Genomic DNA, 23,879 nt, shown 5'->3' on the forward strand with positions numbered 1-23,879 from the left:
GATGGATGGATGGATAGATGGATAGAGATAGATGGATGGATGGATGGATGGATGGATGGATGGATGGATGGATGGATGATAGATGGATGGATGGATGGATGGATGGATAGAGATGGATGGATGGATAGAGATAGATGGATGGATGGATGGATGGATGGATGGATGGATAGAGATGGATGGATGGATGGATAGAGATAGATGGATGGATGGATGGATGGATGGATAGATGGATAGATAGATAGATAGATAGATAGATAGATAGATAGATGGATGGATGGATGGATGGATAGATGGATAGAGATGGATGGATGGATGGATGGATGGATGGATGGATGGATGAATAGATAGATAGATAGATAGATAGATAGAGCCCATACATAATAAGTTCAAAAGAAACAACAAATAAATATTAAAAACCATAAAACAAAAATAAAAAAGTCATTTTTGTGCATTTTAAAATCTTACAGCAGCAGGAATAAAAGACTTTCTTAATCTCTCACATTTGCACATTGGTGCAATCAGCTGAACTGTGTCGCACTTCATTTTGCTTCTTCAAGGTGAATCAAATGAAAAATGTAATGGAAAAAAGATTTTATAACTTCCAAACCCAGTTTTATGATAATTTTTTGGATTACTTTACAAATAGTCTTTAATAGCCAGACCTATCCGGCTGTGTCAGTGCTGGAGAATGGTCTGACTGCACCTCCTCATCACTGTGCTAAAAAACCCTGTAACTTATTTGTAGTTCTTTAAACCAACCATAATCATTCTCAGCGGTGCTAAACCCAGGAACCAGTGATGGTGCACCTGCAAAACAGTGATGAGATGAACTGTTTTGATGAGACATTTGCATGCAGGGAGATGAGGACTGTCATCAAAATGGCTAATCCAACAAAAGAAGTAGGGAGGCCCGTCTTATTGAATGATCCAAATCCTCTGCATTAATTACCGTCTTCAGCATGGAGGTAGCTGTTGTCGCTGACAGTGTAGGAGAAGAGAAAGCTGACATTATTGCGTCCAAAATCCCTGAGTTACAAGACAGAAGTTTGTAAGTACTGTAATGGAATGAGACCCCGGGAGGAAAATTCGATCTTGGAAAAAGTTTTGCGTCCAAGTAGACATGTTGAGTGTGGTTTAACCTCCTTATATACAGTCAATGGCTTTAACAGTCAGGCTGCTTGTTGTAGGTCAGATGTCTGGTTTATTACACCTAAAGAACTTAACCGGCTGATTAGAGTTTCTAAACAGAGGTAATGAGGGGATGAGTTGTAATTTTCATACAAAATATTTTCTGTACTTAGTTATGTGGTCCTGTGCACTGAACACACGACAAACCACGACGTCTGAAAGGTTAGCGCCATCGCCTTGTAGCTAGAAGATCCCCGGTTCGTGTCCCAGCCTTCTTGGGATCTACCTGCATGGAGTCTCCATGTTCTTCTGTACATGCGTGGCTTTTCTCCAGGTTCTCCGGCTTCCTCCCACAGTCCAGAAACATGCTGAGGTTAACTGGTGATTCTAAACTGTCTGTAGGTGGGAATGTGATTGTTTGTCTCTATGTGTAGCCCTGTGATAGGCTGTTGCCTGTCCAGGTGTCCCCTGCCTTCACTCTAAGTCAGCTGGGATAGGAGGATTAAGCACTATATAGACAATGGATGGATGAATGTTTGGGTTGTTGCTTCACAATTCAATATCTTAATGAAAGCAAACCAAAAGTAAAATGATTGAGTGTTTCTGTATATTTTCATGCAGTAAACGGACTGTACCATTAGCTCTGGGGGGAATCTGCTGCCATCTACAGACCAGTGTAGCCTCTGTAGCACTTCTAAATATACTAGTAATTTATCAGCTACCCTATTTTGGGAGAGTTTGGAGACATATGTGAACAGAATAAACAGAGTAGCAGCGTTAAAACATCTTCTATCTAATAAACCTCATCCATACATCTTATATTTACACGGATATATCTGCCATCGAAATAAACGAGTGACTTCATGACTATAAATGAATAAATAAAAGACTGCAGCATTTTATTAATGCTCAACACTGTACCCATTAATAATGCTCTGTTCATTCGTATTTGCACTAGCATGCTACTGAGCTGTGTTTCTTGTCTTATTTCTCTCTTTTTTATTTTTATTGTTATATTACTTGCTCTAGATTTGTATATATATTTATCCCTATTTCTTTATTACGTCATTGTTGCACTTCCTGCTCTACGTGCCTTTTTAATTGCCCCCTGAGGACAAATAAAGTTTTCTGAATCTGAATGTGTAGTTTATAACAGGATTGTGCTGCTAGCTCCCTGGCTGGCCGTAAGCTGCTCCCCCTGGTGCAAATGGTACGGTCCAACCACAAACGCAAAACATTTACATGGAAAATGAAGCGGAGAGACAACTTTCCATTTGTGAAGTCAATGAAAACATGGAATAATTAAAGTTCCAAACATATTTGGGAACAAACAACTGCAGAGTGTTGCACGGACCCATCCATCTTCAGATGATTTGTTGACAAGTAAACACCAGGCAATTAAACCAACAAACACAAGCTGAAACCAATTCTCTCACGACAAGTTACCGCCGTCTTTGGAAACACTTGTCTCTCCCTCATATGTGACTTTTTTACCCCTGATCTGGAGCCTCACCATGACGTGGAAGTAGATGTGCTCACAGGTCTCTTCTCCAGGAAGCAGCGTCAGGTTCTGAGGCTGCAGCTTGCTGGGGTTGTCCAGGACGGCCCGAGGGTTGAAGCGCCTCTCCACGATCGAAACATTGTACTTGATCCCTGGTAGGGCGTGGAAAGAATTCAGAGATTACACTTCTAAGGTGAAACTGTGAGAAATCCTGCTTGTGTTAGAATCTGTCTCAGATAGATGTGCTTCTGTTCCTACTTGGGTTCGTGCAGACTAATTGACAAATGGCAGCGACGGGCCATGGCGAATGACATCACCGTAGCAGCGCGAGGCAATATTAGCTTTACTCTGAACATATGATGAATGTGTGACCAACATATACAAGAATCCAAACCCTCTGGATCGGAACTGAGTCATTTCCAAACCACACTGTTTCAGAGGCTTTCCATTTATTGCCTTGAGTTTTCACGAGGAAAAATCTGGTAAGACTGAACTTATGGGGTCAACTAGAGAATTAGCAGAGCTGGGCAGAAACATTTCTCTACGTTTCATCTCTTTGTAATCATCAGTATTACAGGTAAAAGCAGTTTGTAACTCACAGCTGTTCAATACTTTTCGTGTTGAAGCTCTAACTTGGACTGGGGGAACACTTGATGAAACTAAAATAGCTTAAATTCCAGAAAATAGTTGGATGAGCGGCTGGCTTCTGTTTAAAAACACCACTGTCAAACACTGGAAATTGATATTTGCATGAATAAGATTAACTTGGGAAAAAAAGATCCATTTTATGCAACAGACCACAGTGATCTCACAAACACCAGCACATCTGCCCCGCATTAGCAGCCAGACACGGCAACGAGAGGAAAATCAAATAAACGTGTTCCACTGTATGCGACCGAGGGAGACAAGAGAACTCCCTCCGTTCGTCCTCATCGGATAGATCTGATAAAGATGTCAGAGGGTCAGGAGGTTAACTCAGAACACGCTCCCATGCACCTCTGCTTCCTGCCCCCAACATACCCCATGAAACTGGACCCTGACATGACAGCTCTTAAAACAAACTGCGAGCAGAGAATCCCTGCATGTAGACCAGGGCTGTCCAACATGAGGCCCGTGGGCCAAAAGTGGTCCTCCAGAGGGTCCAATCCGGCCCTCAAAGTGTAAAAATTACAGAGAAGACATTAACTGCAGATTGTAAATTAGTAAAACTATAAATTTAAAATCATTTCTAGACCATGACAAGCTGTTTGGATCAGAAAGTAAAATACTAGATTGTTCTTTGTTCTTTGTCTCATTTTTGTAATATTTTGTCGTGTTTTTGTTGTTTTTTGTCGTTTGTCTCATGTTTTTATCCTGTTGTGGTTCCTTTTTGCCTCGCTTGTGTTTTTTGTCTTATTTTCATCATATTGTGTTTTGCTTTGTGTATCGTTTTAGTTTTTTTGTCTTGCTTGTGTTGTTAGTCCATTTTTTGTAATTTTTTGACTCGTTTTTGTTATTTGTGCATTTTTTTGGCACTTTGTAACTTTTTTCTTTTTTGTTTTGTGTCGTTTGTCACATTTTTTGTCATTTTGTTTTTCGCTTTTGTTGTTTTTTGTCTCATTTTTGTAATTATTTTGTCTTATTTTTGTCGTTTTTTTTGTCTTTTTTGTCTGACATTTGTCATTTGTCTCATGTTTTTGTTGTCTTGTTTCTTGTTTTTGTCATTTTGTGTTTTGCTTTATTCGTTGTTTTGTGGATCGTTTTTGTCATTTTGTGGGGGGGGGTTTGTCTCGCCTGTGTTTTTTGTCATTTTGTTTGTCGATGTTGTCATGTCTTGTCTTGTTTGTGTCATTTTTTGTCTGTTTTGTTACTTTGTAACTTTTTTGTCTCCTTTTTGTTTTGTTTTGTGTCGTTTGTCGCATTTTTGGTCTTTTTGTTTCTCGCTTTTGTCATTTTGTGTCTCATTTTTTTATTACTTTTGTAGTTTTTTCTTTTTTATCTGACTTTTGTCATTTGATTATAAAGTAAAATACTAAATAGACACTTTTGTATCTTGAAAATGTGGAGTTGTGGTTATTTATGGGTTATATTATGTTGTGATTTTACTGGTGCGGCCCAGTTGAGGTCAAATTGTGCAGAATGTGGAACCCGAACTAAAATGAGTTTGACATCCCAACATTACTTTTGGTGGCACAATCTGCAAGCCTGACCCTCTCTCATTGGAGGAAGATGCATAAATCAGAAATAGATTGTGAAACCTTTGCAGCAGCAGCAGCGTGGTTCAGACGTACCAGTTCTGAAGGCAGCAGCATTAGCTTTGGCAGAGGAACAACAGTGAGATCAGAACCTCTCACTGCTAGTAAAGAAACATTTTGCTTTGGCGCCACTTCGAATGGAAGGAGCCGTCACAGTTTTTACGGGCAGCTGCATGCTGAAAAGTCCGCCGGAGCCAGGACATGAAGGATATATATTCAGAAGGACGAATGCCTTTTCTTACTTGAAACCAGTCGCATTTCATCCTGTCAAACAGCTGAACGACACTGGAACTATGGATCCAAAGGAGAAAAGCTCACTACTCCAGAGTATCAGTAAAAATGGTCTGTTAAAGACGAGGCAGCTGGCAGGGCGAGCATCTTTTCCTCTCAAAATATAAATGAGATCGGTGTCCCACATTTAAAAGGCAGATTTTTTCTCTCAAATATCCGCAGATTTGACATCTTGCGCAATAAGTAGACTGCTTTCATTTACTAATAGATTAATCTGGGTATTATTAACCTCGGAGAGACAAAAACATCGAGCAAAGACACTGGGAGGTGGTAGGAAACTTCCCTGAGATGCTTCCACAGCAGTGGATTATTTTTGCTGGCTTACCAATTTCCTGTGTGGGAGGGATGGCTGTCCTGGCGGTGATGTTGAAACATACGATGGCTGACATGCAGGTCACGTCTTTGCCAGCTCTCTGACAGTCTTTCACAAAGATGTTGATCTTACTGGGCTCAAACCTGACTGTGGCATATATCCGGACAACGCTCTGTGACCTGTGAGGGCATGAAAGACGTGACAGATGAGGAAAAAAACAGGATTTTTTTCACATGATGTCCAGTAGAGTCTCTTTGGCCAAAATCTTTTACTTTAGCAATTCTTCTGCAATTTGATGGCAACACCTTTGACCAATCGCACTTGAAGCACTTTTTGCACTTACTACAGATTTTTCCTTATGTCTGAATTCTTGCTTGTGTTGTACGTCGCTTTGGACAAAAGCGTCTGCTAAATGAAATTGCAGAATTGTAGAATTGTAGACTTTAAGATGTAAATCACAGCTGGGATTAGGGGAAATATCTCTGATGAAATTCATTTATAGCGTTGAGCCTGCCAAACGGCCTTTTGTGTTCTTGACAACAGCATTATTTACTGGGTGAAATACTAACCAAAGCAGAACTGCAGCCCCGAGGGAACCTACTGCCAGGTCCACTAAACCGTCATCATTCATGTCCATTGTGCCATGGATGCTGCGGCCAAAGTACTGCAGGCCGGGAGCTAAATCTGCTGCCGCTATCCTCTGAAAAACAGACAGGAGAGGTCATCTGAGTGCACAAGCATCACCGTAACAGCCAGACATCGTTGCTACTAACTCATACGTGCAATTACACCGTGCAGGCTGCAAAATGAATGCCATAAAAGTACATTTAAAACCACTTTTTCAAGACAAAAAAAAAAAGTCCAAAAATGAACTGCTGATCACTCAGTAGTGCTGTAGGTTCATCTTATGTTTTAAAAATAGATGTGGAAGTGCTATAAACAATATTCAATTTTGGGAAAAAATGTGTCTGTAAAGTTTGTGTGGTCTGTTTTTGTATTTTTATTGCAAATATTATACTTTACACGTCTGCCAATCAATCTCCGATGCATTCCATAAGCTTAAGCCCCACAGCTGCCTTCACAGTCTGTCTCAGATTTATTTATTTTGCACAGTCTATCCATTTCTGATGCCTGACAGGCAGAGTTTCTGAATCCAGGCTCACTCCACTGGAGATTTGAGCTGATTTATCCTTATTTCACCCCTACTGACAATCAGAGCAGAAATCTGGTCTGGAGCTGATATTTGGCCCAAATCATCCGGTAATGTGAGGGTTTTACAGATGCAGCGTTAAACCTCCCCAACTGGGAGGGTATTTAGGAGGATTTTTAGCATACTGTATTTACATTCCAGCCCTTTTCTTTTCCAGACTTGCTTTTGTTTTTTCAGGTGAGTGTCACAGAAAGCTGTTGCCCCACACTCACCATTCTGTTTACATCTGTTTCCCCATCAGATTTAATGAAGCAGCGCACTGCTCCGTGACCGCTAATAACAATAAAATCCTGTAGAATGTGAGGTGCCATTATGCCCAGATGTTTTTGTGTGTGCAAGGCTGAGCTGAGACTAAAGAATATCTGTGATGTTTCCCACTTTGTACGAGATTCATCCCAAAATCTGTTCTGGTTTAAAACTCCTCTGAGCCCGGCTTTATCGTCAACCTGTGCAGCGTTTCTCCTCGGCGTGTTCCAGTCGTTGCAGCAGGTCACGTTTCCCACACTCACCTGCACACCTGCCTTTTATGACCTCCTTAGTTGCATTAGTGTGGCAGTATTTTGCACCACTTTGCGCTGCCTGCTCTTTGTTTCTACCTGCCCTCCTGCACCTGGTCGGGTTTTGTTGGAGCTCACCGGGACTTTCTACCTGCTGCTGACCTCGGCCTCGATTCATCAGCAAATAAACCCCTCAAACATCGACTAGAAATGGGCTGTCCTCGAGTGTTTGCAAGATTTGTCTTTACTCTACTAAAATACACAACAATAAATACACATAACTCTAGTCTGGGCACAATTCCATCAGCTTTCCATTCATTACAGAATTCAGTTTAAGATTCTGTTGATTATTTTTAAATTGCTATACGGCTACTCTCTACATCCATGATCCTTTCTACAGGCTATTCTGCACTTTGACGCCTAAGATGATGAGAATTAATTGCTGATAAAAGTCCCACAGTTTAAGCTTTAATAAAGTGGCACTGTGCTGTTACAGTTTTCGTCCAATGGTCTGGAATCAGTGTCACAGTGCAAAAATCTTTTAAAAACCCAGACAGACATTTGTAGAGCATCTTCTTCCTTCTCTGATGCTCAGTTGTTGCTCTTCATAGGGTTTCACTGCCTTTACCATTGTTTTATTGTCTTCTTTTATTGTTTTGTTGATTTTTTCTGATGCTTTGTGTAACTTTATGTCCACTTTTGAAAGGTGCTATGGAAATAAAGTTCATTAGTACAAATCAGAGCCTGCATAGACGTTCTTATATCATATAAAAAACATATTGTATGCTTTAGAAAATGATCCGTAGCAACATGTACGTATTTAGTCAGTAGACAAAACCACTCAAATGTCCTGTCCTTGTCATTTAACTGTACAGTTTGTACATCCTACCTGCTTATATTTCCGTAGTATTCTGTTGTGCTGGCTAAAGAAGACATAAATGGCTCCTTTGTGGTCATCTTCCAGCGGGGCACCAACCACCAAGTCGTTGAAGCCATCGCCGTTGAGATCTGGGACAGGAGCGAGCGACGAGCCAAAGCGAGCGTTCTGGCCACCGTTATGGATTTCCAACACTCCTTCAAGGACGAAACGATTCTGAGGGATGAAGGGAAAAGCAAACACATCCGATGCAGGTCATACATCTCACACCAAACGTCACAGTCTCGCTACTTTCAGAATGCTTTCAGTTCTCACTTCATAAATATCTGAAGCCAGTCGTCCCCAGAGAACAGTTTAGATCGTTTCAGACACCAGCGTTTGCGACTACATTCTTTGGCGCTGATGTTGATGAATAGACATGAGCTTTAGCTGTGATTCTCAGAGAGGGAGAACTGGCTGCTCATCTCAAAAACTGAAGTACAACAAACAGGGTCAGTGAACAAAAACTCTGTTCAGCCACAACAACAGACAGAAAAAAAAACTTTCATTCATTTTCAAAGCTTGTTTCTCCTCCCAGACATCAAGACATGAGAGGGTGACGGGGATAACTGCTGCATCATGGGAGAAAGTTTAGAGTCTCTGTCGTTGTTTTGTGGCCAATCAGTCATTACACTGCAGTCACATGATCACTTAATCAGAAGCACACTGGAGACAAGAAAAAGAAAACACGAGCAGCTCCAAGGTTTGTTCAGTTTATCACTCGCTTCATCCATCTACCGATCGAACGCAAATAAAACAGCAGTGGGCATCCTGGACGCTACATCTGTGTAATAACCCTAAAAGTTGACCTCTGAGTCTCCCAAATGGTTTTCAGATTTTCGCTGAGGCTTGTTTTTGTTTGGTTTCATTAGCCCCTAATGTAGAACTATTTTGTTCTGACACCACTAGAGTACTCTGCTATAAATGTTTATATACCGAATAACAGACATTATAGTTGATATACTGGCAGAGTTTTAGGAAACTGGTCTTTGGGCACATTTTAACCAGTCAATGTCCAGTTTACATTCATGTCTTTCCTTTGACCTTTTGGACAGAAAATAATCATGCAATCACTTCACCTTATTAGAAATTTACGTGAAATGTTGTTGTAGTTAGTGTAAAAATTCATGGGCTATGGTAAAAAATTAGGGATGCCCGATAATATCGGCCGGTCAACATCGTTATCGGGTTTTATTTGCTTTTCATGAAAGCCGATAAAATAATGTCTGGATTTAGCGGACTCATAGAAGGAAGGAGAGAGTGAAGCGTTGATTGAGACAATTAAAAAAAATTTTAAAATGGCATTTTTTTCCGTATCTTAAGTAGTTTTCTTATTTTGCACAGATGATGTTTACAACTGAAAGCCTTGTTGCATCTGAGAATGCATCCAATGAGGCATCATAATAAAATGAGGCATGATGTGTTTATTCCACCACAGTAAATATGTGATGTTACCTAAAATTAAACAGCCCACATATATCGGTATCGGTTGATATCGATTAAGTTGGACAATATCGGCATATCGGTTATCGGCAAAAAAGCCAGTATCGGACATCCCTAGTAAAAATGTGTTTTGTGAAGTCACAGTGAGCTTTTATTGCCAAATTCTAATCGATTCATCCTTGAGTCTTAGTGGACGCTGGTGCCAGATGTGATGAAAGCCTCTCCAGGCATTTCTGATTTCAGAAGAAAGGGACGAACGTGGAGATGCAGTGACCTCTGATCACCAAAATCTAATCAGTTCATCCTTGAATTTAAACAACCATTTGTGTCAAATTTGAAGAAATTTCCTCAAAGCATTTCAGAGATATTGTGTTCACGGGAACTGGTTTGATGCAGAATCCAGAAACTTCTTTATGGAGGCATAACGACGCTTTAAACTCAACTGAAACAAAAACAGAATGCCCTACTTTTGTCCATGTAGCTGCTATTTTCTTCTTACACCCATATGATTCAGGGAGAACATCTGGATGGATCTGAGTGTCTCAACTAATGTCAGTTTACCACCAAGCAGCAAGTAACTCAGCATCTTATGACCGAAAATGCTAGATTATCGCTGAAGGGGTTAATGTCACAGAGAACGCCTGGTCTTCCAGACACTTTAAACATAACGTGATGTGCACATGTATAAGTCTTGACACTATGCATGTGTTGTTCATATAGTGTAAATACATACATGTCTCTCTACATACAAGCTGGGAGGCACAAAAGCTTTCTTTGAAAAAGAAGCCAAATGGCACATACACCATTTGTTAAAAAGTCCTACTGTACTCTATGTCCTATTTAGCAGAGATATCCATGCCTTCTGACACAGCTTAGTTTTCCAGTAAAAGGACTGATCTCTTCATTATATGGTCTGCCATCCATTTATTTCTACATCTTGTAACAAGACCAAGGAAGTTGTTGTCCTCTCTTCCCTTCCGCCAGCTGGGTTTGTTGTTTCAATTATCTCAAAGCCATCTTTAGATAACTAATCATGTTGTAAATTACACTGGAAAAAGCAACAAACAAGATTTTTCATCTGTCTTCCAGTCAAACAAAAGATTACTTTTGGATCAGCCGCTTTGTTTTCCATAGAATTCTTTAATTCTTCTTGTTTGAAGTCAAATATTTTAAACATCTGGCAACAACAAAAGTGAGGATTTGACCTCCGGTGGTAAAAGTTCCAAAGAATGCCATATAGCTTTACTATATTTATTTGAAGTTCTATTCTTAGTGGGTGCTAAGTCAGATGGAAGATATCCACGTCTGTCTTTGAAAGCAAGAACCCGACTGGAAATTTTCTTTTAAAGAAAGCAATCTTACTAAGCTGAGCCAAAAACTCCAGGTCCATCAGTAGTCATGCATATCATTGCTCCATTTGGCATCAAAGTTCCTAATATAATTTAGGGCTGGCAGACGAAACATGAGATCACTTGTTTTCCCAGTTGAATAAAAGGGAAAGGAGTTGATTTAGGAAGGTAGCTTTTACTTCTCGGCTACCTGACGTGTGCATGTGTGTCAAAGGGGGAGACTGATGAAGAAACAGGGAAAAATATATTCAGCGCAGTTTAAATGTGAAACATATGGTCTGAGAGAAGGCCACGCAGGGTCACGACCAGTCTGCAGCCGCCCAGGAGTGAGCTAAAAGTGCAACTACTGGATGTCTGGATGGAGTTATATTTCTGACCAGGTGCCAGACTTTAGGTAACTTTGTTTAGCTTTGGACATACTATAGCTTCTGTCCTTTCACATGTGGGACCTCAGTGCTGCATGTATCCTGTTTCATAAAAAATACATAACAATAAAATAATTTTCTGAACTTTTTCAGAGAACATTCCATTTGCAGCACTTTTTAAGGAAAAATGTTCTCATATGAAGCTAAAATGATAAAAAAAAAAGAGACTATCTTTGATAAATAAACAAGAAAAAAGCGTAGCAGCATCAACACAACGATGATTAACCTGCAATGATTCATTTTAGCAGAAACAAGACGTCAATACAGGATTAATATGTTGTTTCTTTACTTTTACTTCTGTTTTGGTTTCCACCTTTTGTGCGGAACATTTTAACCATGTTCACCATTCAGTTAGAAAGCCATCCTACTCCTCAGAATAAGACTGAGCAGTCTGTTTGGATCTGGGTCAGTACATAATTGAGGGACTTTTGAAGTCTATGGGATATATCCTGCACATAAACTTATGTTTTTTATGTTCATTATGATCACGTCTTCACAAATTCCCTAAATATTTATTATGGAAACAATCAGTTAATAAAAATAACTGGATATCATTAAAATATCAACTAAATAACGTCTGAATTTAACACCAACCACCTTCTAATGAGCTAAACAATAATAAAATGAGTTTATTCAGAAATAGTTTGGACTGTGTTCTTTGTACTAAGTGGAGATAATCATGACAGATATTTCTTTATTGGCAATATATCACATTTTATATGGAAAATAACAAATTAAATCACTTTCCACTAAGTTTCCCGTTCCAAAAACACCTCTGAAGGAAGTGTGTTAATTCCAGATCACATGACCTGCTCCACATGATGTCATTTCCTCCTGAAGAAAAGATTGGCCAGACTCCAAGGCTTTCTGACTTATTCAATATAAAGTAGTCAACAGGTTTACTACAAGATCTTTAGAAATAATCTAGAATTTCAGTTTTACTCAAATGTACTGTATATATAATATTTAGAAGAATGTTTCTGTAAAAATGCCATGTAGTGTTTTGTTATAGGCGGCCATGTTGGTTTTAGGCCTGAAAACAGCAAAAAATGTCAACTATGATACAAAAAAATCCTGTAATTATATACTGACCCATCTAAAAGATAAGGGACACTGGTTTGATGGGAGCACGTGGCACATTCTGGACAGAGAAAAGAGATGGCATCAAGTTGGAGTGGGAGGAGAGGTTATGGAAGCTACACCACTTATCAGGTATTTATAATGCTGTCCTGAAGTCCCTCTCCTGGCAGGTTCAGAGCAAAGCCACTTGGATAGGGGGTGAAAAATCTTCAAGAATGATAAAGAAGTCCAGCTGCCTTCTACAAAAGCGCTTACGATTACGAAAACGCTTGAATTTCCCTCAGGATTAATAAAGTATGTCTCTCTCTATCACACTCTGACCTAGATCACTGAGAATTTACACAGATATGGTGAGAGTGAACTCTATAAAGCACCACAGAGCTAAGGGGAACCACAGAATGTGGTGAAAATAGCTTTTCACAGCCAAGAAAGCCATATAAAAATATTGATTAGAATCAGTTGAACATATAAATTGCACAACACTTGAAAGCAATTCCTTAAAAAATGACACAGAAATAAAAAAAGAGAGAGACCTGATATGAAAGGCACGTCTCTTCCAGTGTATCTGCTAATAGCACGGCTGAAAACTGGCAGAACAATGTGTGCACAGCGTCAGTGAAAATGAATTTCTGCACTTTTTTACAGCATGCTAAGTCTGCAGTATCACATTATGGATTTCAAATATTCATTGTGACCACAGCGGCACATTTTTGAACCAGAGAGCACAAACCTAAGTAGTTTTCCAGACCATCATCATCATCACGGAGCAGCATCTCAAGCAACACCTGAATCAACCACATCATGATTATTAATCGTCCAGAACAAATGTGCCGCTCCTGTCCTGATGATGACAGACAGCCTTAAAAGAAGGATTTCTGTTTGTGTTTTGCTGCCACCTGTGATGCGGTTTGGGCCACACCAGATATTCAAATACCTCCTCTATTCCTGTTCCGTGGTTTTAAAACAGCTCGAGACGTTCATTATTCCAATGAGCAAGACAGACCTGGAACACCGGGAAATTTCCTTCTATTAAAGAAACTTGTCGCCTCCAAATGGTTTTCTGGAAATGGGTTTAGAGGAGGCAGAATATTTTCCTCCTGAGTTCATTCTACACATCTAATAAAGTCTGCACGCTGGCACGGCACAGATCTGATCTGCACATTTGATCTAGACCGGGTCATGTCAAACGCCTGCCTGCAGCCTGTCAGGTTGTTAACTGTGGCGCTCTGGTTTGGTGTGTTACCGGACACTTCTGGTGAGGGGTTGTGGGAATACTGGTAGGTCTGGAGTTTGAACAGGTGTTGACCCAGTTTGGTGCAGCGGGTTGTGAGGCCAGAAGCAGATTAGTACACGTATGTAGGCAGCCTCTGTGTGTTTATTTAAGGTTCTAGAGCAGGGGTGTCCAACATGAGGCCCAAAAGTGGTCCTCCAGAGGGTCCAATCCGGCCCTCAAAGTGTAAAAATTACAGAGAAGACATTAACTGCAGATTGTAAATTAGTAAAACTATAAATTTAAAATCATTTCTAGACCATGACAAGTTGTTTGAGCATAAATTAAAGTACTAGATTGTTCATTGTTCTTTAGTCGTTTTGTGTCTCATTTTTGTAATATTTTATGTTGTTTTTGTTTTTTTATCTAAATTTTGTCATTTTGTGTTTTGCTTTATTCGTTGTTTTGTGTATTTTTTGTCATTTTGTGTTGTTTTTTTTGTCTGGCTTGTGTTGTTTGTCTACTTTTTATTTACGCTTTTGTCATTTTTGGTCTCGTTTGTGTTTTTTTCGTTTGTGAATTTTTTAGTCGCTTTGTAACTTTTTTATCTAATTTTTTGTCTCTGTTTTGTTTTATTTCATGTCGTTTGTCTCATTTTTTGTCATTTTGCGTCTCATTTTTGTAATATTTGTAATCTTGTTTTTGTTTTATGACTTTTTCTGTTTGACTTCTGTCGCTTTGAAGAAAAATCATTCGGTTACTAAATGTTTTGTGCCTTTGTAGACAATCTGTGATCTATAAATTGTAACGTGTAAATGATAAAGTGAGGCATAATATTGCTAAAACGGAACTTATTTTTCTTAGAAAATTTCAGGTTGTTCATGATTGCAGTAAAACAGAGGAAAAACTGGAGTTGTGGTTCTTTATCGGTTGTTATGCTGTAGTTTTACTGGTCTGGTCCACTGGAGATCATACTGGGCTGAATGTGGAACCTGGACTAAGATGAGTTTGACATCCCTGTTTTAGCGTTTTCTACCTACCAGCTCTGTTACTCTGTAGATGTAGACTTTTCCTTTCTCCAAGCCTGCGTTGAAGAACATCGGTGCTGCTACAAGTAGGTTGTCAGTTATACCGTCTCCATCGATATCCACAGGTGCAATTTCACTGCCGTAGTAGGAGCCAATCTGAAAGAAACACCATTCATTTTATCAGTTAAACACATTAGAAATGGTTTCTTGTTTCCTGGAAAAAGTCATTTAGTTAATGAATTTTAACCCCATGATGAATGTCACAGTTATACTTTGAAATCTTTGTTGCTGTTTGCTGAAACACACATGAGCAAACTGGCTGTGTTTGGTGCTCAAAGTCCTGATATTTTTGCTGATGCTCAGGCTGTCGGAGCTTCACAGAGAGAGTCTGGAGTCACCGGAGTGGATGGAACATCATCTGTTGGTTTTCAGATTAGAAACATCTGCCTCTTTGCTCAAAAGCTGTGAGATCAAGAAAGTTTTCTGCAGAAAAACATCTGCCATTCTGGATGAGCTGCTGCTGACAAGGTACAATGTAAGCTGCTGCGAGATCACTTCAGGCTCTCGGTCTGTGAAGAGAAGCCAGTTCTGAGCATAGTGGTCGTTAACGCACAGAGCCACATCCTCCTGAAATGATGACCATCTATAAAATTAATGTGGCACAGACAGTGGGATGAAGTCCCAACAGATGATTTGTTGTGTACTCAAAGTCGTAAAGGTAAAATGATGTCGCAACAAAAATTATTTTTAGTTCAAAATTAAAAAAGAAAGTTAAATGTAAACAGTAACAGAGACATACGTTGATGCTGTTTTTATGTCAACCTGGACCATCAGTGTCGTCTGTTATGTTTATGTCATTTGGACGGAAACAGTGGAGCATTTTACTGAGCTCCAATTTCAAAACGAAAATCCATTTAGCTATTGGCCTTTTCCGCAGAAAAATACCCTGTGCCTCAATGATTTTTCCGGCCATTTCATCTAATTTTAAATGTTCATGATTAGGAATTATTCTGATGCTTTCCAAAGTTAAACTACCAGGATAAACTGGGTATCAAAATCCCTAAAACAGAGAGACAGACAGCAGATCAAACCCCAAATCTGGCAGAAATACAGCCCTACACCACCGGGTTTTAACGTGATCATTTTAAGATGCTCCTTCAGGATATTTTCCTTTCTGCTCTAAATAAACTACTGTACCTATCTGCAATGACACGAACATACCTAGTTGGCAGTTTTGGTATCGTGGTAATCGGTCATTCTGAGACAAATCCTGCCAGGCTGAAGCATCTGTGTATCATCAGTTAAAATGAAAAAATCCATTAAGATTTTATCCTCCCTTATCGCATGTGCCGCAGCCCTCTCTGTGTGCTACAGCTTGTGTTGCATACATGTTTGTCAAATGACAGCCGCTGGAGAGCTTAAAGGAGGAATGAAGCTAGCGAGGAAAACCTGAAAACTGCAGTTCCTCAAATGGCCACTTGAGGCTGAATCAAAAAGCCAGTCGATTGCTGTTAAAATGCCCAAGAGAAATATACAAGAGCCTATATAACAAGAGAAATGAGCATGTTTGCAATCTGGAACGAAAAACACTTTGAGTCTCTACAGCTAATTTACCCTTTTATGACAACTGAACAGGCACTGGATTTCTAGATAACTCCTCGAGATAACATCAAATCCAGCATAGTTAAGAGTGTGGCCACAGTGAGTCAATGGTCCATCTCAGCTCCACTTACTCTCCACCTCTTTGCTCATTTTTAGATTAGAAAGAGTCAGGTACTACCAAGATGTCAACAACCAGAGCAAATTGCTGTTAAGAAAACCTATAGGTGACATTTTCAATAAAGACTATGGTGAACTTTATCAACCCCATCTGAGCGGCAGCATCAAAAAAGATACTACAGCAGACCTCAGTGCATGATGTTATAGGGATGAAAAGAAGTGGCTGTGTCCTCTGGCATTGTCTCACAAAAAACATCACATAATTAACCACGCCTGACGTACGTCAGCGGGGTTACTGCATTCGCTTGGGTATCTGGCTGGGTAAGTATGTATGTGGGTGGCGGTGTGGGTGGGTATGTCCGGTCAGATATCTCTGCAAGTGCTGAAGTCAGGATAATCAAACTTGGCACTGAAGATCAGTCTAAGGTGCCCTGCTCAGTTGTGGAGTTACAGGTCAGCAGATCAAGTAGGAAGGGATATACGTAGGATGATCAAAATTGAAAGCTACATGTGTGACGGTACGGGCTGCACAGTGGCAGCCAGTAGATGGCGGGGTTCTGTGAACTACTGAGGGCTTGTCTAGTTAAAGCTGCAAGCAGTGCTGAACAGGTCCTCGCATCCTTGCTGGTCAGCGAATCCAAGCATGTCCACTAATTGGCGCTGCAATTGAGAGTGTATTTTGGCGAGTGAATGTGATGAAGGCTGGACTCTGATCATACATGTAAAGTTTCAGGCAGATTGGAGCGTGTAAGGGCTAGTTAGAGAGCACTTCCTGTTTCATGGCGTTTTCAAATATTTGTAGGCCACCAAATTTGAGTCTACAAAAATGGGAAATTAATTCACGATCAGGTTTCAATAGGGTCCCACTCGATGCTTGGACCCTGGTAACAACCTGTAAGATGTCACTGAAGTTCTTCCAACTAACTCAGCTGCTCTTATTCAGCTGCAGTGTCGTGTAGAATTTTTAGGACATTACTTGTTGGTGTTTCCAAAGCAGACATGAGGCCTGAATCAGCAGACATACAGCTGATAGACTACCTGTTGGCCTTTGAGGGAGTGCAGGATGGTGAGGTTTCCTGAGTTCTTCAGAGTGAAAATGATGACTTTGCCGGTGTGGTTGAAGCGTGGAGCTCCGGCTACAAGCAGACGACCGTTTCTGGCTGATACCACAGACGTCACAGTGTAACCTGGAGATGGAAAACACATACGTTACGTCTGGGAGCAAACTAGTCAAGTATGCAGATTTAAAGATTCATTTTACCCATCCTCACATAAGGAAGTGCATCTGTTGCTTCAGTTAACTTACCGCTTGGCAATAGAAATGTAATTTGAATATCACTCTTTGTGTATGTGTGAAGAGGAATAGGTCTGATCTTTAGGGTGAATTTTATAGTAGTGATCTGCATGACTCAAGGAAAAATTATAAACTGCTGCAATCTGAGGGGCTAAAACTCAGCAAACTGCATCCAGTTACGCAGAACTGGATGTTCTAGTTTCTCAGGTTTCTCATATTTCGTCTTCTATTTCTTTTATTTCTTCTTTTCCCACTAAAGATTCCATTTACTCCCTGTATACTTTTCCACCTTCATCTCTCATCTTCATAGCTCTTTTTTTATTCCCAGCATTAACTTTCTCCCTGCCTGTCCAAAACTATGCTTCCACCTCATATTACTATTGAGCCTAGAACGGCTTCCATTGGCAGCCTGGTGGATCAGCTCACAGACAGACCGCTGATGGTAAAAGCAGAGGGCTGTGGTGGTGCAGTGAGATGGGGTTGGATGTGATGGGAAGCAGTCAAGCGGTGGGTACACTTTACAGAGATGGGCTGCAGCTCGGACAACGGGTGCTAAACCGCCGGTCTTTAACTCAAGCAGTCATGCATCCATTCATAACAAAACAAGGATGTAAACAGAAACTAAATGCTGATGATAATGAGACTGAATGCCTCATTGGGTTGCGAAGCTTAAAATAACATTTTCCTTTCCCTGCATCTCTTTTTACTTGTATTAGTTAAAACTCAGGCCTGATTTTTGAACTCTTTTGAAGTTCTTTACGGTGCTGCTTACCCAAGTAGGCACCGTGGTTTTTGAGCTCTTCGGGAAACTCTTCAGTGTAGGACGACTTCGGAGGGACGACCTTCCCCTGCCGAGTTTCCTTCAGCACTGCTCCGTTCCAATCGTACGCTCCGACAGCACCAACCAGAATCCCATCCTGTAGGTCAGGGGCATCATAGTTACTTGTAGCGTTTGAAATGCGTATATAACGCACACAGGAGAGCACTAGAGAACGATCTGTCTTCACTGTCTGTCCTGCAGACACACACAGGATGGTAATTACTGTATATGATGGCACTCATGGAGCATAATACCCTCTAACCGCCGTTTTGGAGCTCAGCCTGTGTGTTTGGCTCACCTTGGTTTCAGTCAGATTAATGGTGGAGTTTCTCCACTTGTGGTCAAATGTGTTCCTGGCAACAGCAATCAACACAAACTCTGAGGGGGTTCAAATGAAATGTTTTCATTACTTTAAAAGGATATGAGGAAAATCGAGTCAGTTTACACGCCTTTCTGTGTCCAGCAGCACATCAGATCTCTTTCATACTGCTACAACAAGAACATGTACAGGTTTCACCAAATCACATCTGACATGATGATGATGACAGAGAATTTTATTCATCTCATGGTCCTTTCCTAACAGAGATAATAAGACACCTTTAATTAACATTTGTAGAGTTACAGTGGAATGTTTCAGCCATCTTACACTTCTCTTCCTGCTCAAAACTTTTATCAGACAAGGGCTTTGTAAAATGTGTCTGTGAGTGATGAAGTGCAAGAAGCCGTTGGTATACAAAAGACCGAATCGAAACTAAATTTAAGACTAAACTCAAAATGTGTATGAGGGTTGATGCAACAGCTTCTGGGGCTTTTTGTGACGCAAAAACCTCCAGAATGAAATTTAGGTTGAAGTGTCGATGTTTTGACACAATTAAAGAGATTCAGGCCTCTTGGTGTCGACATATTTACGTAACGGAGCTTCCAAGGAGCGTTCCAAGTATGAAGGAAACGCTGCTGTACTGCACAAAGAGACCACTGCAATGGGGAGGACTGGCAAATCAAAATCAGTTACAGTTTCTGATTTTTAAAGGCAGCTATTTGGTCAACCAATAGCATGTATGCACGGATGGCTGAATCATGAATGAAATGAGCTACACAAATTCAACTGATTTGACCAACATTAAGGCAGTCACTCCAGGAAATTGTGATGTTGCGATTGCAACAATTAACGCAAATTCAACCAATCTCCGTGAATTCTGTTCAATCACCGCAACTTTTCCATAATTTTGCCCCGCCTCCCGTGAGTTCCACCAATCACAGCGGTCCCAAATGTAACACATGTACGTCACTAAATTCACTTCCTTGTTTCGGGTCTGAAGATGCAGACATGTCCCATGTTATTAATGTCTCTCATTTACCAACAAAAATTACTGCTAAAGACGTGAGAAACAATTCCCTGATCTTCTTCACCAAAGTGGAGCTAAACTGTTTTACACCCGTGAAATATTTAGCTGGAATACAAACAAAAACCATCGACTGACAAACATTTTTCTACCTCCAAACATATCAGGAGAACGTCTGAAAGGAGCGGAAACAGAGCAGACAGATCCGTGATGGAAGCTGTTGATCCAGATCAGACAGAAATGTCCAAACATGATTCATTCAACATAAATGATCATTTAGTGTCTAAAATCTACCAACCACTTCATGTTAAACCAGGATCTGGCTGCTAGTTTCCCACTGTGGTGTTCCAGTTTGTGGAAATGAGTTGGAGCATTAAAGAATTAGTTTAGGAAGAAATATGGTCCATTAAAATGTTTAAACATGTTCTAAAAGCTGAAAAAAATGCTACTTTTTAGCAGTTGCCACCGTCTCCTGTAATTTCATGGCGACAAATACACGTAAAAGATCACAACTTACATTTTTTTAGAAACGCTCTCACGAATTTTGGCATTTTAGGATGCAACAATCTCGAAAAAAAAAAACAATTCTGGAGGGGCGAAGCTTGCAAACATGGAGGACAGAATCAGTGAAGATCTAAAGGTCAATGACACCTTTCTTCACATCATTAAGCTGCAGTTAAATCATTTGTTTATTCCCAATCATGCACAGGTTGAGTGTTATACTCCATAGAAGCTGTAAAGTTATTCATTTACTATTTCAGATCAGTTAAGTAGAGCCTAAACATTCTTCTGTTACATTATCTTTGCTTTATTACGGATATTTTTTAGTCTCGCGGCTGGAAATCTGCAGTAAAATCCAGATTGCATGGATATGTTTCCATAAACTACATATAAGGTATTTATATGGAAAGTGACTTTGCCAATCAGAACCACACTGCTTGTCGAATCTGCTGGTCCATCTGGTCATGTGACTGGAATGTAGAAGTTCAGAGTTTTGCTGTGTTGAAATTACCAGGTCCAGTAAGATTACCATCAGGTTTTCAAAAGAATCCCTCAGAGTTCTCATTCGGACAAGAAGCTGACAAACAGAAAGTAGTGAATGTCTGGAAGGGGCTTAAGTTGCCATTTTAAAGGTTTCTCCTTTTGAAAACCGCTTTATACGATCTGAATCTATATTCAAAAAATCAGTCAGCTAAACACAAATAAAAATCACAACATTTCCAGTGAAATGACTCTCCCAGATCATTTAAGGGTTCAAAAGGAAAATCAGATGTTTCGCTCATTTCCATAAGAAGGGCTCTAATCTGAGCACTAAGAGGCCTTTTTTTATTTATCTTTGATAGAACATGAGCTGGGGTAGGCAGTATTTTTGGCATGTTTGGACAAAAATGACCCGACTAACCTTTCAGCATGTTATCATTGAAATGGTCTGAGAGGAAACGTGACTCTGCACAATGCCGTCTTGGTTAGTTTTTCACGGTTTTAGAAAATCCAGTCTGTGATAAGTGATTTTAGCCAATCATGAGACTATTGTAAAACTAGGATGTTGTGGTGCAATAGGTTAGACGGATGGCTGTAACTTGGAAGAAAGAGGAGTAAATCCTGAGTAAAGCCTTGATCTGATGTTGTTGTTTTTTAGCTTGTCTGTCTTTGCTGGCTCTAAGCTCTTGCTTGTCTGGTGGGAGAGGCTTAGATCAGAGAGAAAAGAGCTGCAGGAGGAGCTGTTTTAGTTTTTGTCTTTTACAGATTTCTGCCGACGCCGGATTGAATTTTAAAAAAACTTGGCTCAACTTAGTTCATGATAGAACTTGCATGCTCTTCTTTTTAGACTGTAAACTATTTTTTGAACCTTTGAGCTACAATACCAGCTTCCCAAGATCAAAAATTCCCCCATATTTACAGTACATATTTGGCGCTTTTCCACCAGCACCTATTCAGCTTGACTTGACTCAGTTTGTGAGGTTTTCCATCAGGACGTAGTTCCTGGTACCAGCTACACTGCGAAAAATCAAAACCTTACCAAGTCTGTTTGTCTTTTTTTTAGTCAAAATGTCTCATCCCACTTGATTTAAGATAAATTCACTTCAGTGACATTTCAGCAAGTCAAACAATCTTGAAATGATCTTGTTTTCAGTTGTATTTTACAAGAAAATTCAAATTAAGTTTAATACATCTCAAATTAGGAGGTTATATGAAAGCAAAAATCTATTTTTGAGTGAAAAACTGCTATTTTTTTAGCATGTCTGGCTTATTTTAAGATACCTAAGGTTGACAATCCTGTTAAAAAAAGAAGCTTAAAATAAATTTTCCCAGCTAATTTTAAGATGTCAATATTCTAAATATCATATCTTTTTTCAAGAAGTCTTACCTAGCCATTTTTCACTTGTTCTATTGGCAGATTTTTTCACTTTTTTTAAGGTAAAAGTTCCTTGGAATATTTTTTTTCTTGTTTCGAAAGGGGCATTTTTTCCAGTGTACTGTTTTAGTTCCTACTGGGCCGGGGTTCCCAGTGAGCTGATTGGAGCCGATAATGTGACGTCTACAGAGTGCAGGACACGGATTGGACAGGGAGTGACGACACACCAGACCTGTACCGTGGACAAATGAAGACTTTTCTGTCTTTGGTGGTGGACCAAAGAATACAGAGGGAGCTGGACGGTGCGAATCACAACGAGAAAGTTTATCAGGAAGTCTCCAAGCAGATGGTCACCAACGGATACAGCAGGACAACGAAGCAGTGTCGAGGGAAGAAAAAGCTCAAACCACCAAAGACCACAACGATTGGAGTGGGTCAAACTGGAGGTGTTGGACGTGGACCACTGCACTATTGGAGACCATGTTGGAGGACGGGGAGTGTTTTGTGACTCCACCCATGATGAGGTGGTACTAAACTGTAATGGAAACCAAGTCGAGCCGAGTAGAGTGGATGCTCATGGAAAGGCGCCTTACGAGTTCCTCCTCCATGGCCCCTTTAGTGGTTTATTCTTTTGGACGGTCTGACATCACCCATATTTATTGTTTAAACCTGACAGCAATCGATCTCTTGTTCTTGCAAAAGTCTGAAACTAAGCAACAAGTGAGAGATTAAAACATAACGAAAAACCGCAGCACACAAAGAAAACAAAACCTACTCTCAAGTCGATTATCAAGTCACTGCAAACTCTCAATTGGTGTATCTTTAAGTCGTCATTACAACAAAGGAAACAAACCAGCAAGTGCAATTAGCTGTAGACACGAGGAGGGATAAAGGAGGGATTTTCTGTATTCCATGGTTCACCATACTTTGTATCACTGACACTGTAATTACAGGGTTCCTCTGCTTAATGAGCTCAGGGCTTTTTTTCTTGCTGTACACAATATGCCGACAACACACTTTCCAGCGTTTGAGCGTGTGCTGGAAGGCTCGCAGTTCCTTCCCCAAAAGATGGAATTGTGTGCTCACCACGCTTCAACGACGTCACCATCTCACAGCAGCGTTGTGCCAGTGTGGTTATCTGTTTTGGTCCGAATGGTTTCCATGGCAAAGGAATGAAACCCCAGAACAGTTCAACCTTATAATACAGTGACCTATTTCTGCAGCAGCTGCATGTATGGACATGCACCTCGCCTTAGGTAAGATATCTTAACTGTACTGTACTGGACACGGCCAGAGCTGTGGTTCTACATCCATATATATATATACACCAGTGTCTACATATAGCAGCTCATCAAACAGTAATGCATCCTCTGCACTGAGATGGAAACAGAAACCAACCTTGCAAAAAAGCTACAAGCTGCAGAATTTTACAAATGCAGCGACTTGATATTATTTTTCACCATTGTTTAGTTAAAGTAAACACACAACAGATGGAGAAATTGCTCTAAATGCATGAGACGCCTGTAAAGTACATGACATAAGCAGCCTCCAAAATTGGAACCTATCACATTCAGCAAAACCATCTGGGCCTTCACGACTGTTTTTCTCCTCTAAAGTCTCGGCGTTCTTTCCAATAAATTACCCTACTCTCAGCACTCAGGTTGGTGTTGTTGAGCATCTCTGGAATCCTTCCCTGTGGACAGAATTTCCAGCCGTCGCTGC

The 23,879-nt window shown here is 40.3% G+C and overlaps 1 protein-coding gene across 1 annotated transcript in view; it reads right to left on the reverse strand.

The window, feature by feature from the left end:
• The window catches only part of itga11a (integrin, alpha 11a), a 77,610-nt gene that overhangs the window by 17,387 nt on the left and 36,344 nt on the right, over positions 1–23,879 (reverse strand). Inside the window, exons 11-17 of the mRNA XM_051937005.1 lie at positions 18,411–18,555; positions 17,383–17,531; positions 14,638–14,781; positions 8,064–8,267; positions 6,037–6,167; positions 5,480–5,646; positions 2,642–2,781 (exon numbers count right to left, since the gene is read on the reverse strand). Of these exons, the coding sequence (XP_051792965.1) occupies positions 2,642–2,781; positions 5,480–5,646; positions 6,037–6,167; positions 8,064–8,267; positions 14,638–14,781; positions 17,383–17,531; positions 18,411–18,555 (1,080 nt within the window). The remainder of the gene's footprint in view (positions 1–2,641; positions 2,782–5,479; positions 5,647–6,036; positions 6,168–8,063; positions 8,268–14,637; positions 14,782–17,382; positions 17,532–18,410; positions 18,556–23,879) is intronic.

The sequence above is a fragment of the Acanthochromis polyacanthus genome, chromosome 2 (genome assembly GCF_021347895.1).
Source record: "Acanthochromis polyacanthus isolate Apoly-LR-REF ecotype Palm Island chromosome 2, KAUST_Apoly_ChrSc, whole genome shotgun sequence".
Lineage (NCBI taxonomy): Eukaryota > Metazoa > Chordata > Actinopteri > Pomacentridae > Acanthochromis > Acanthochromis polyacanthus.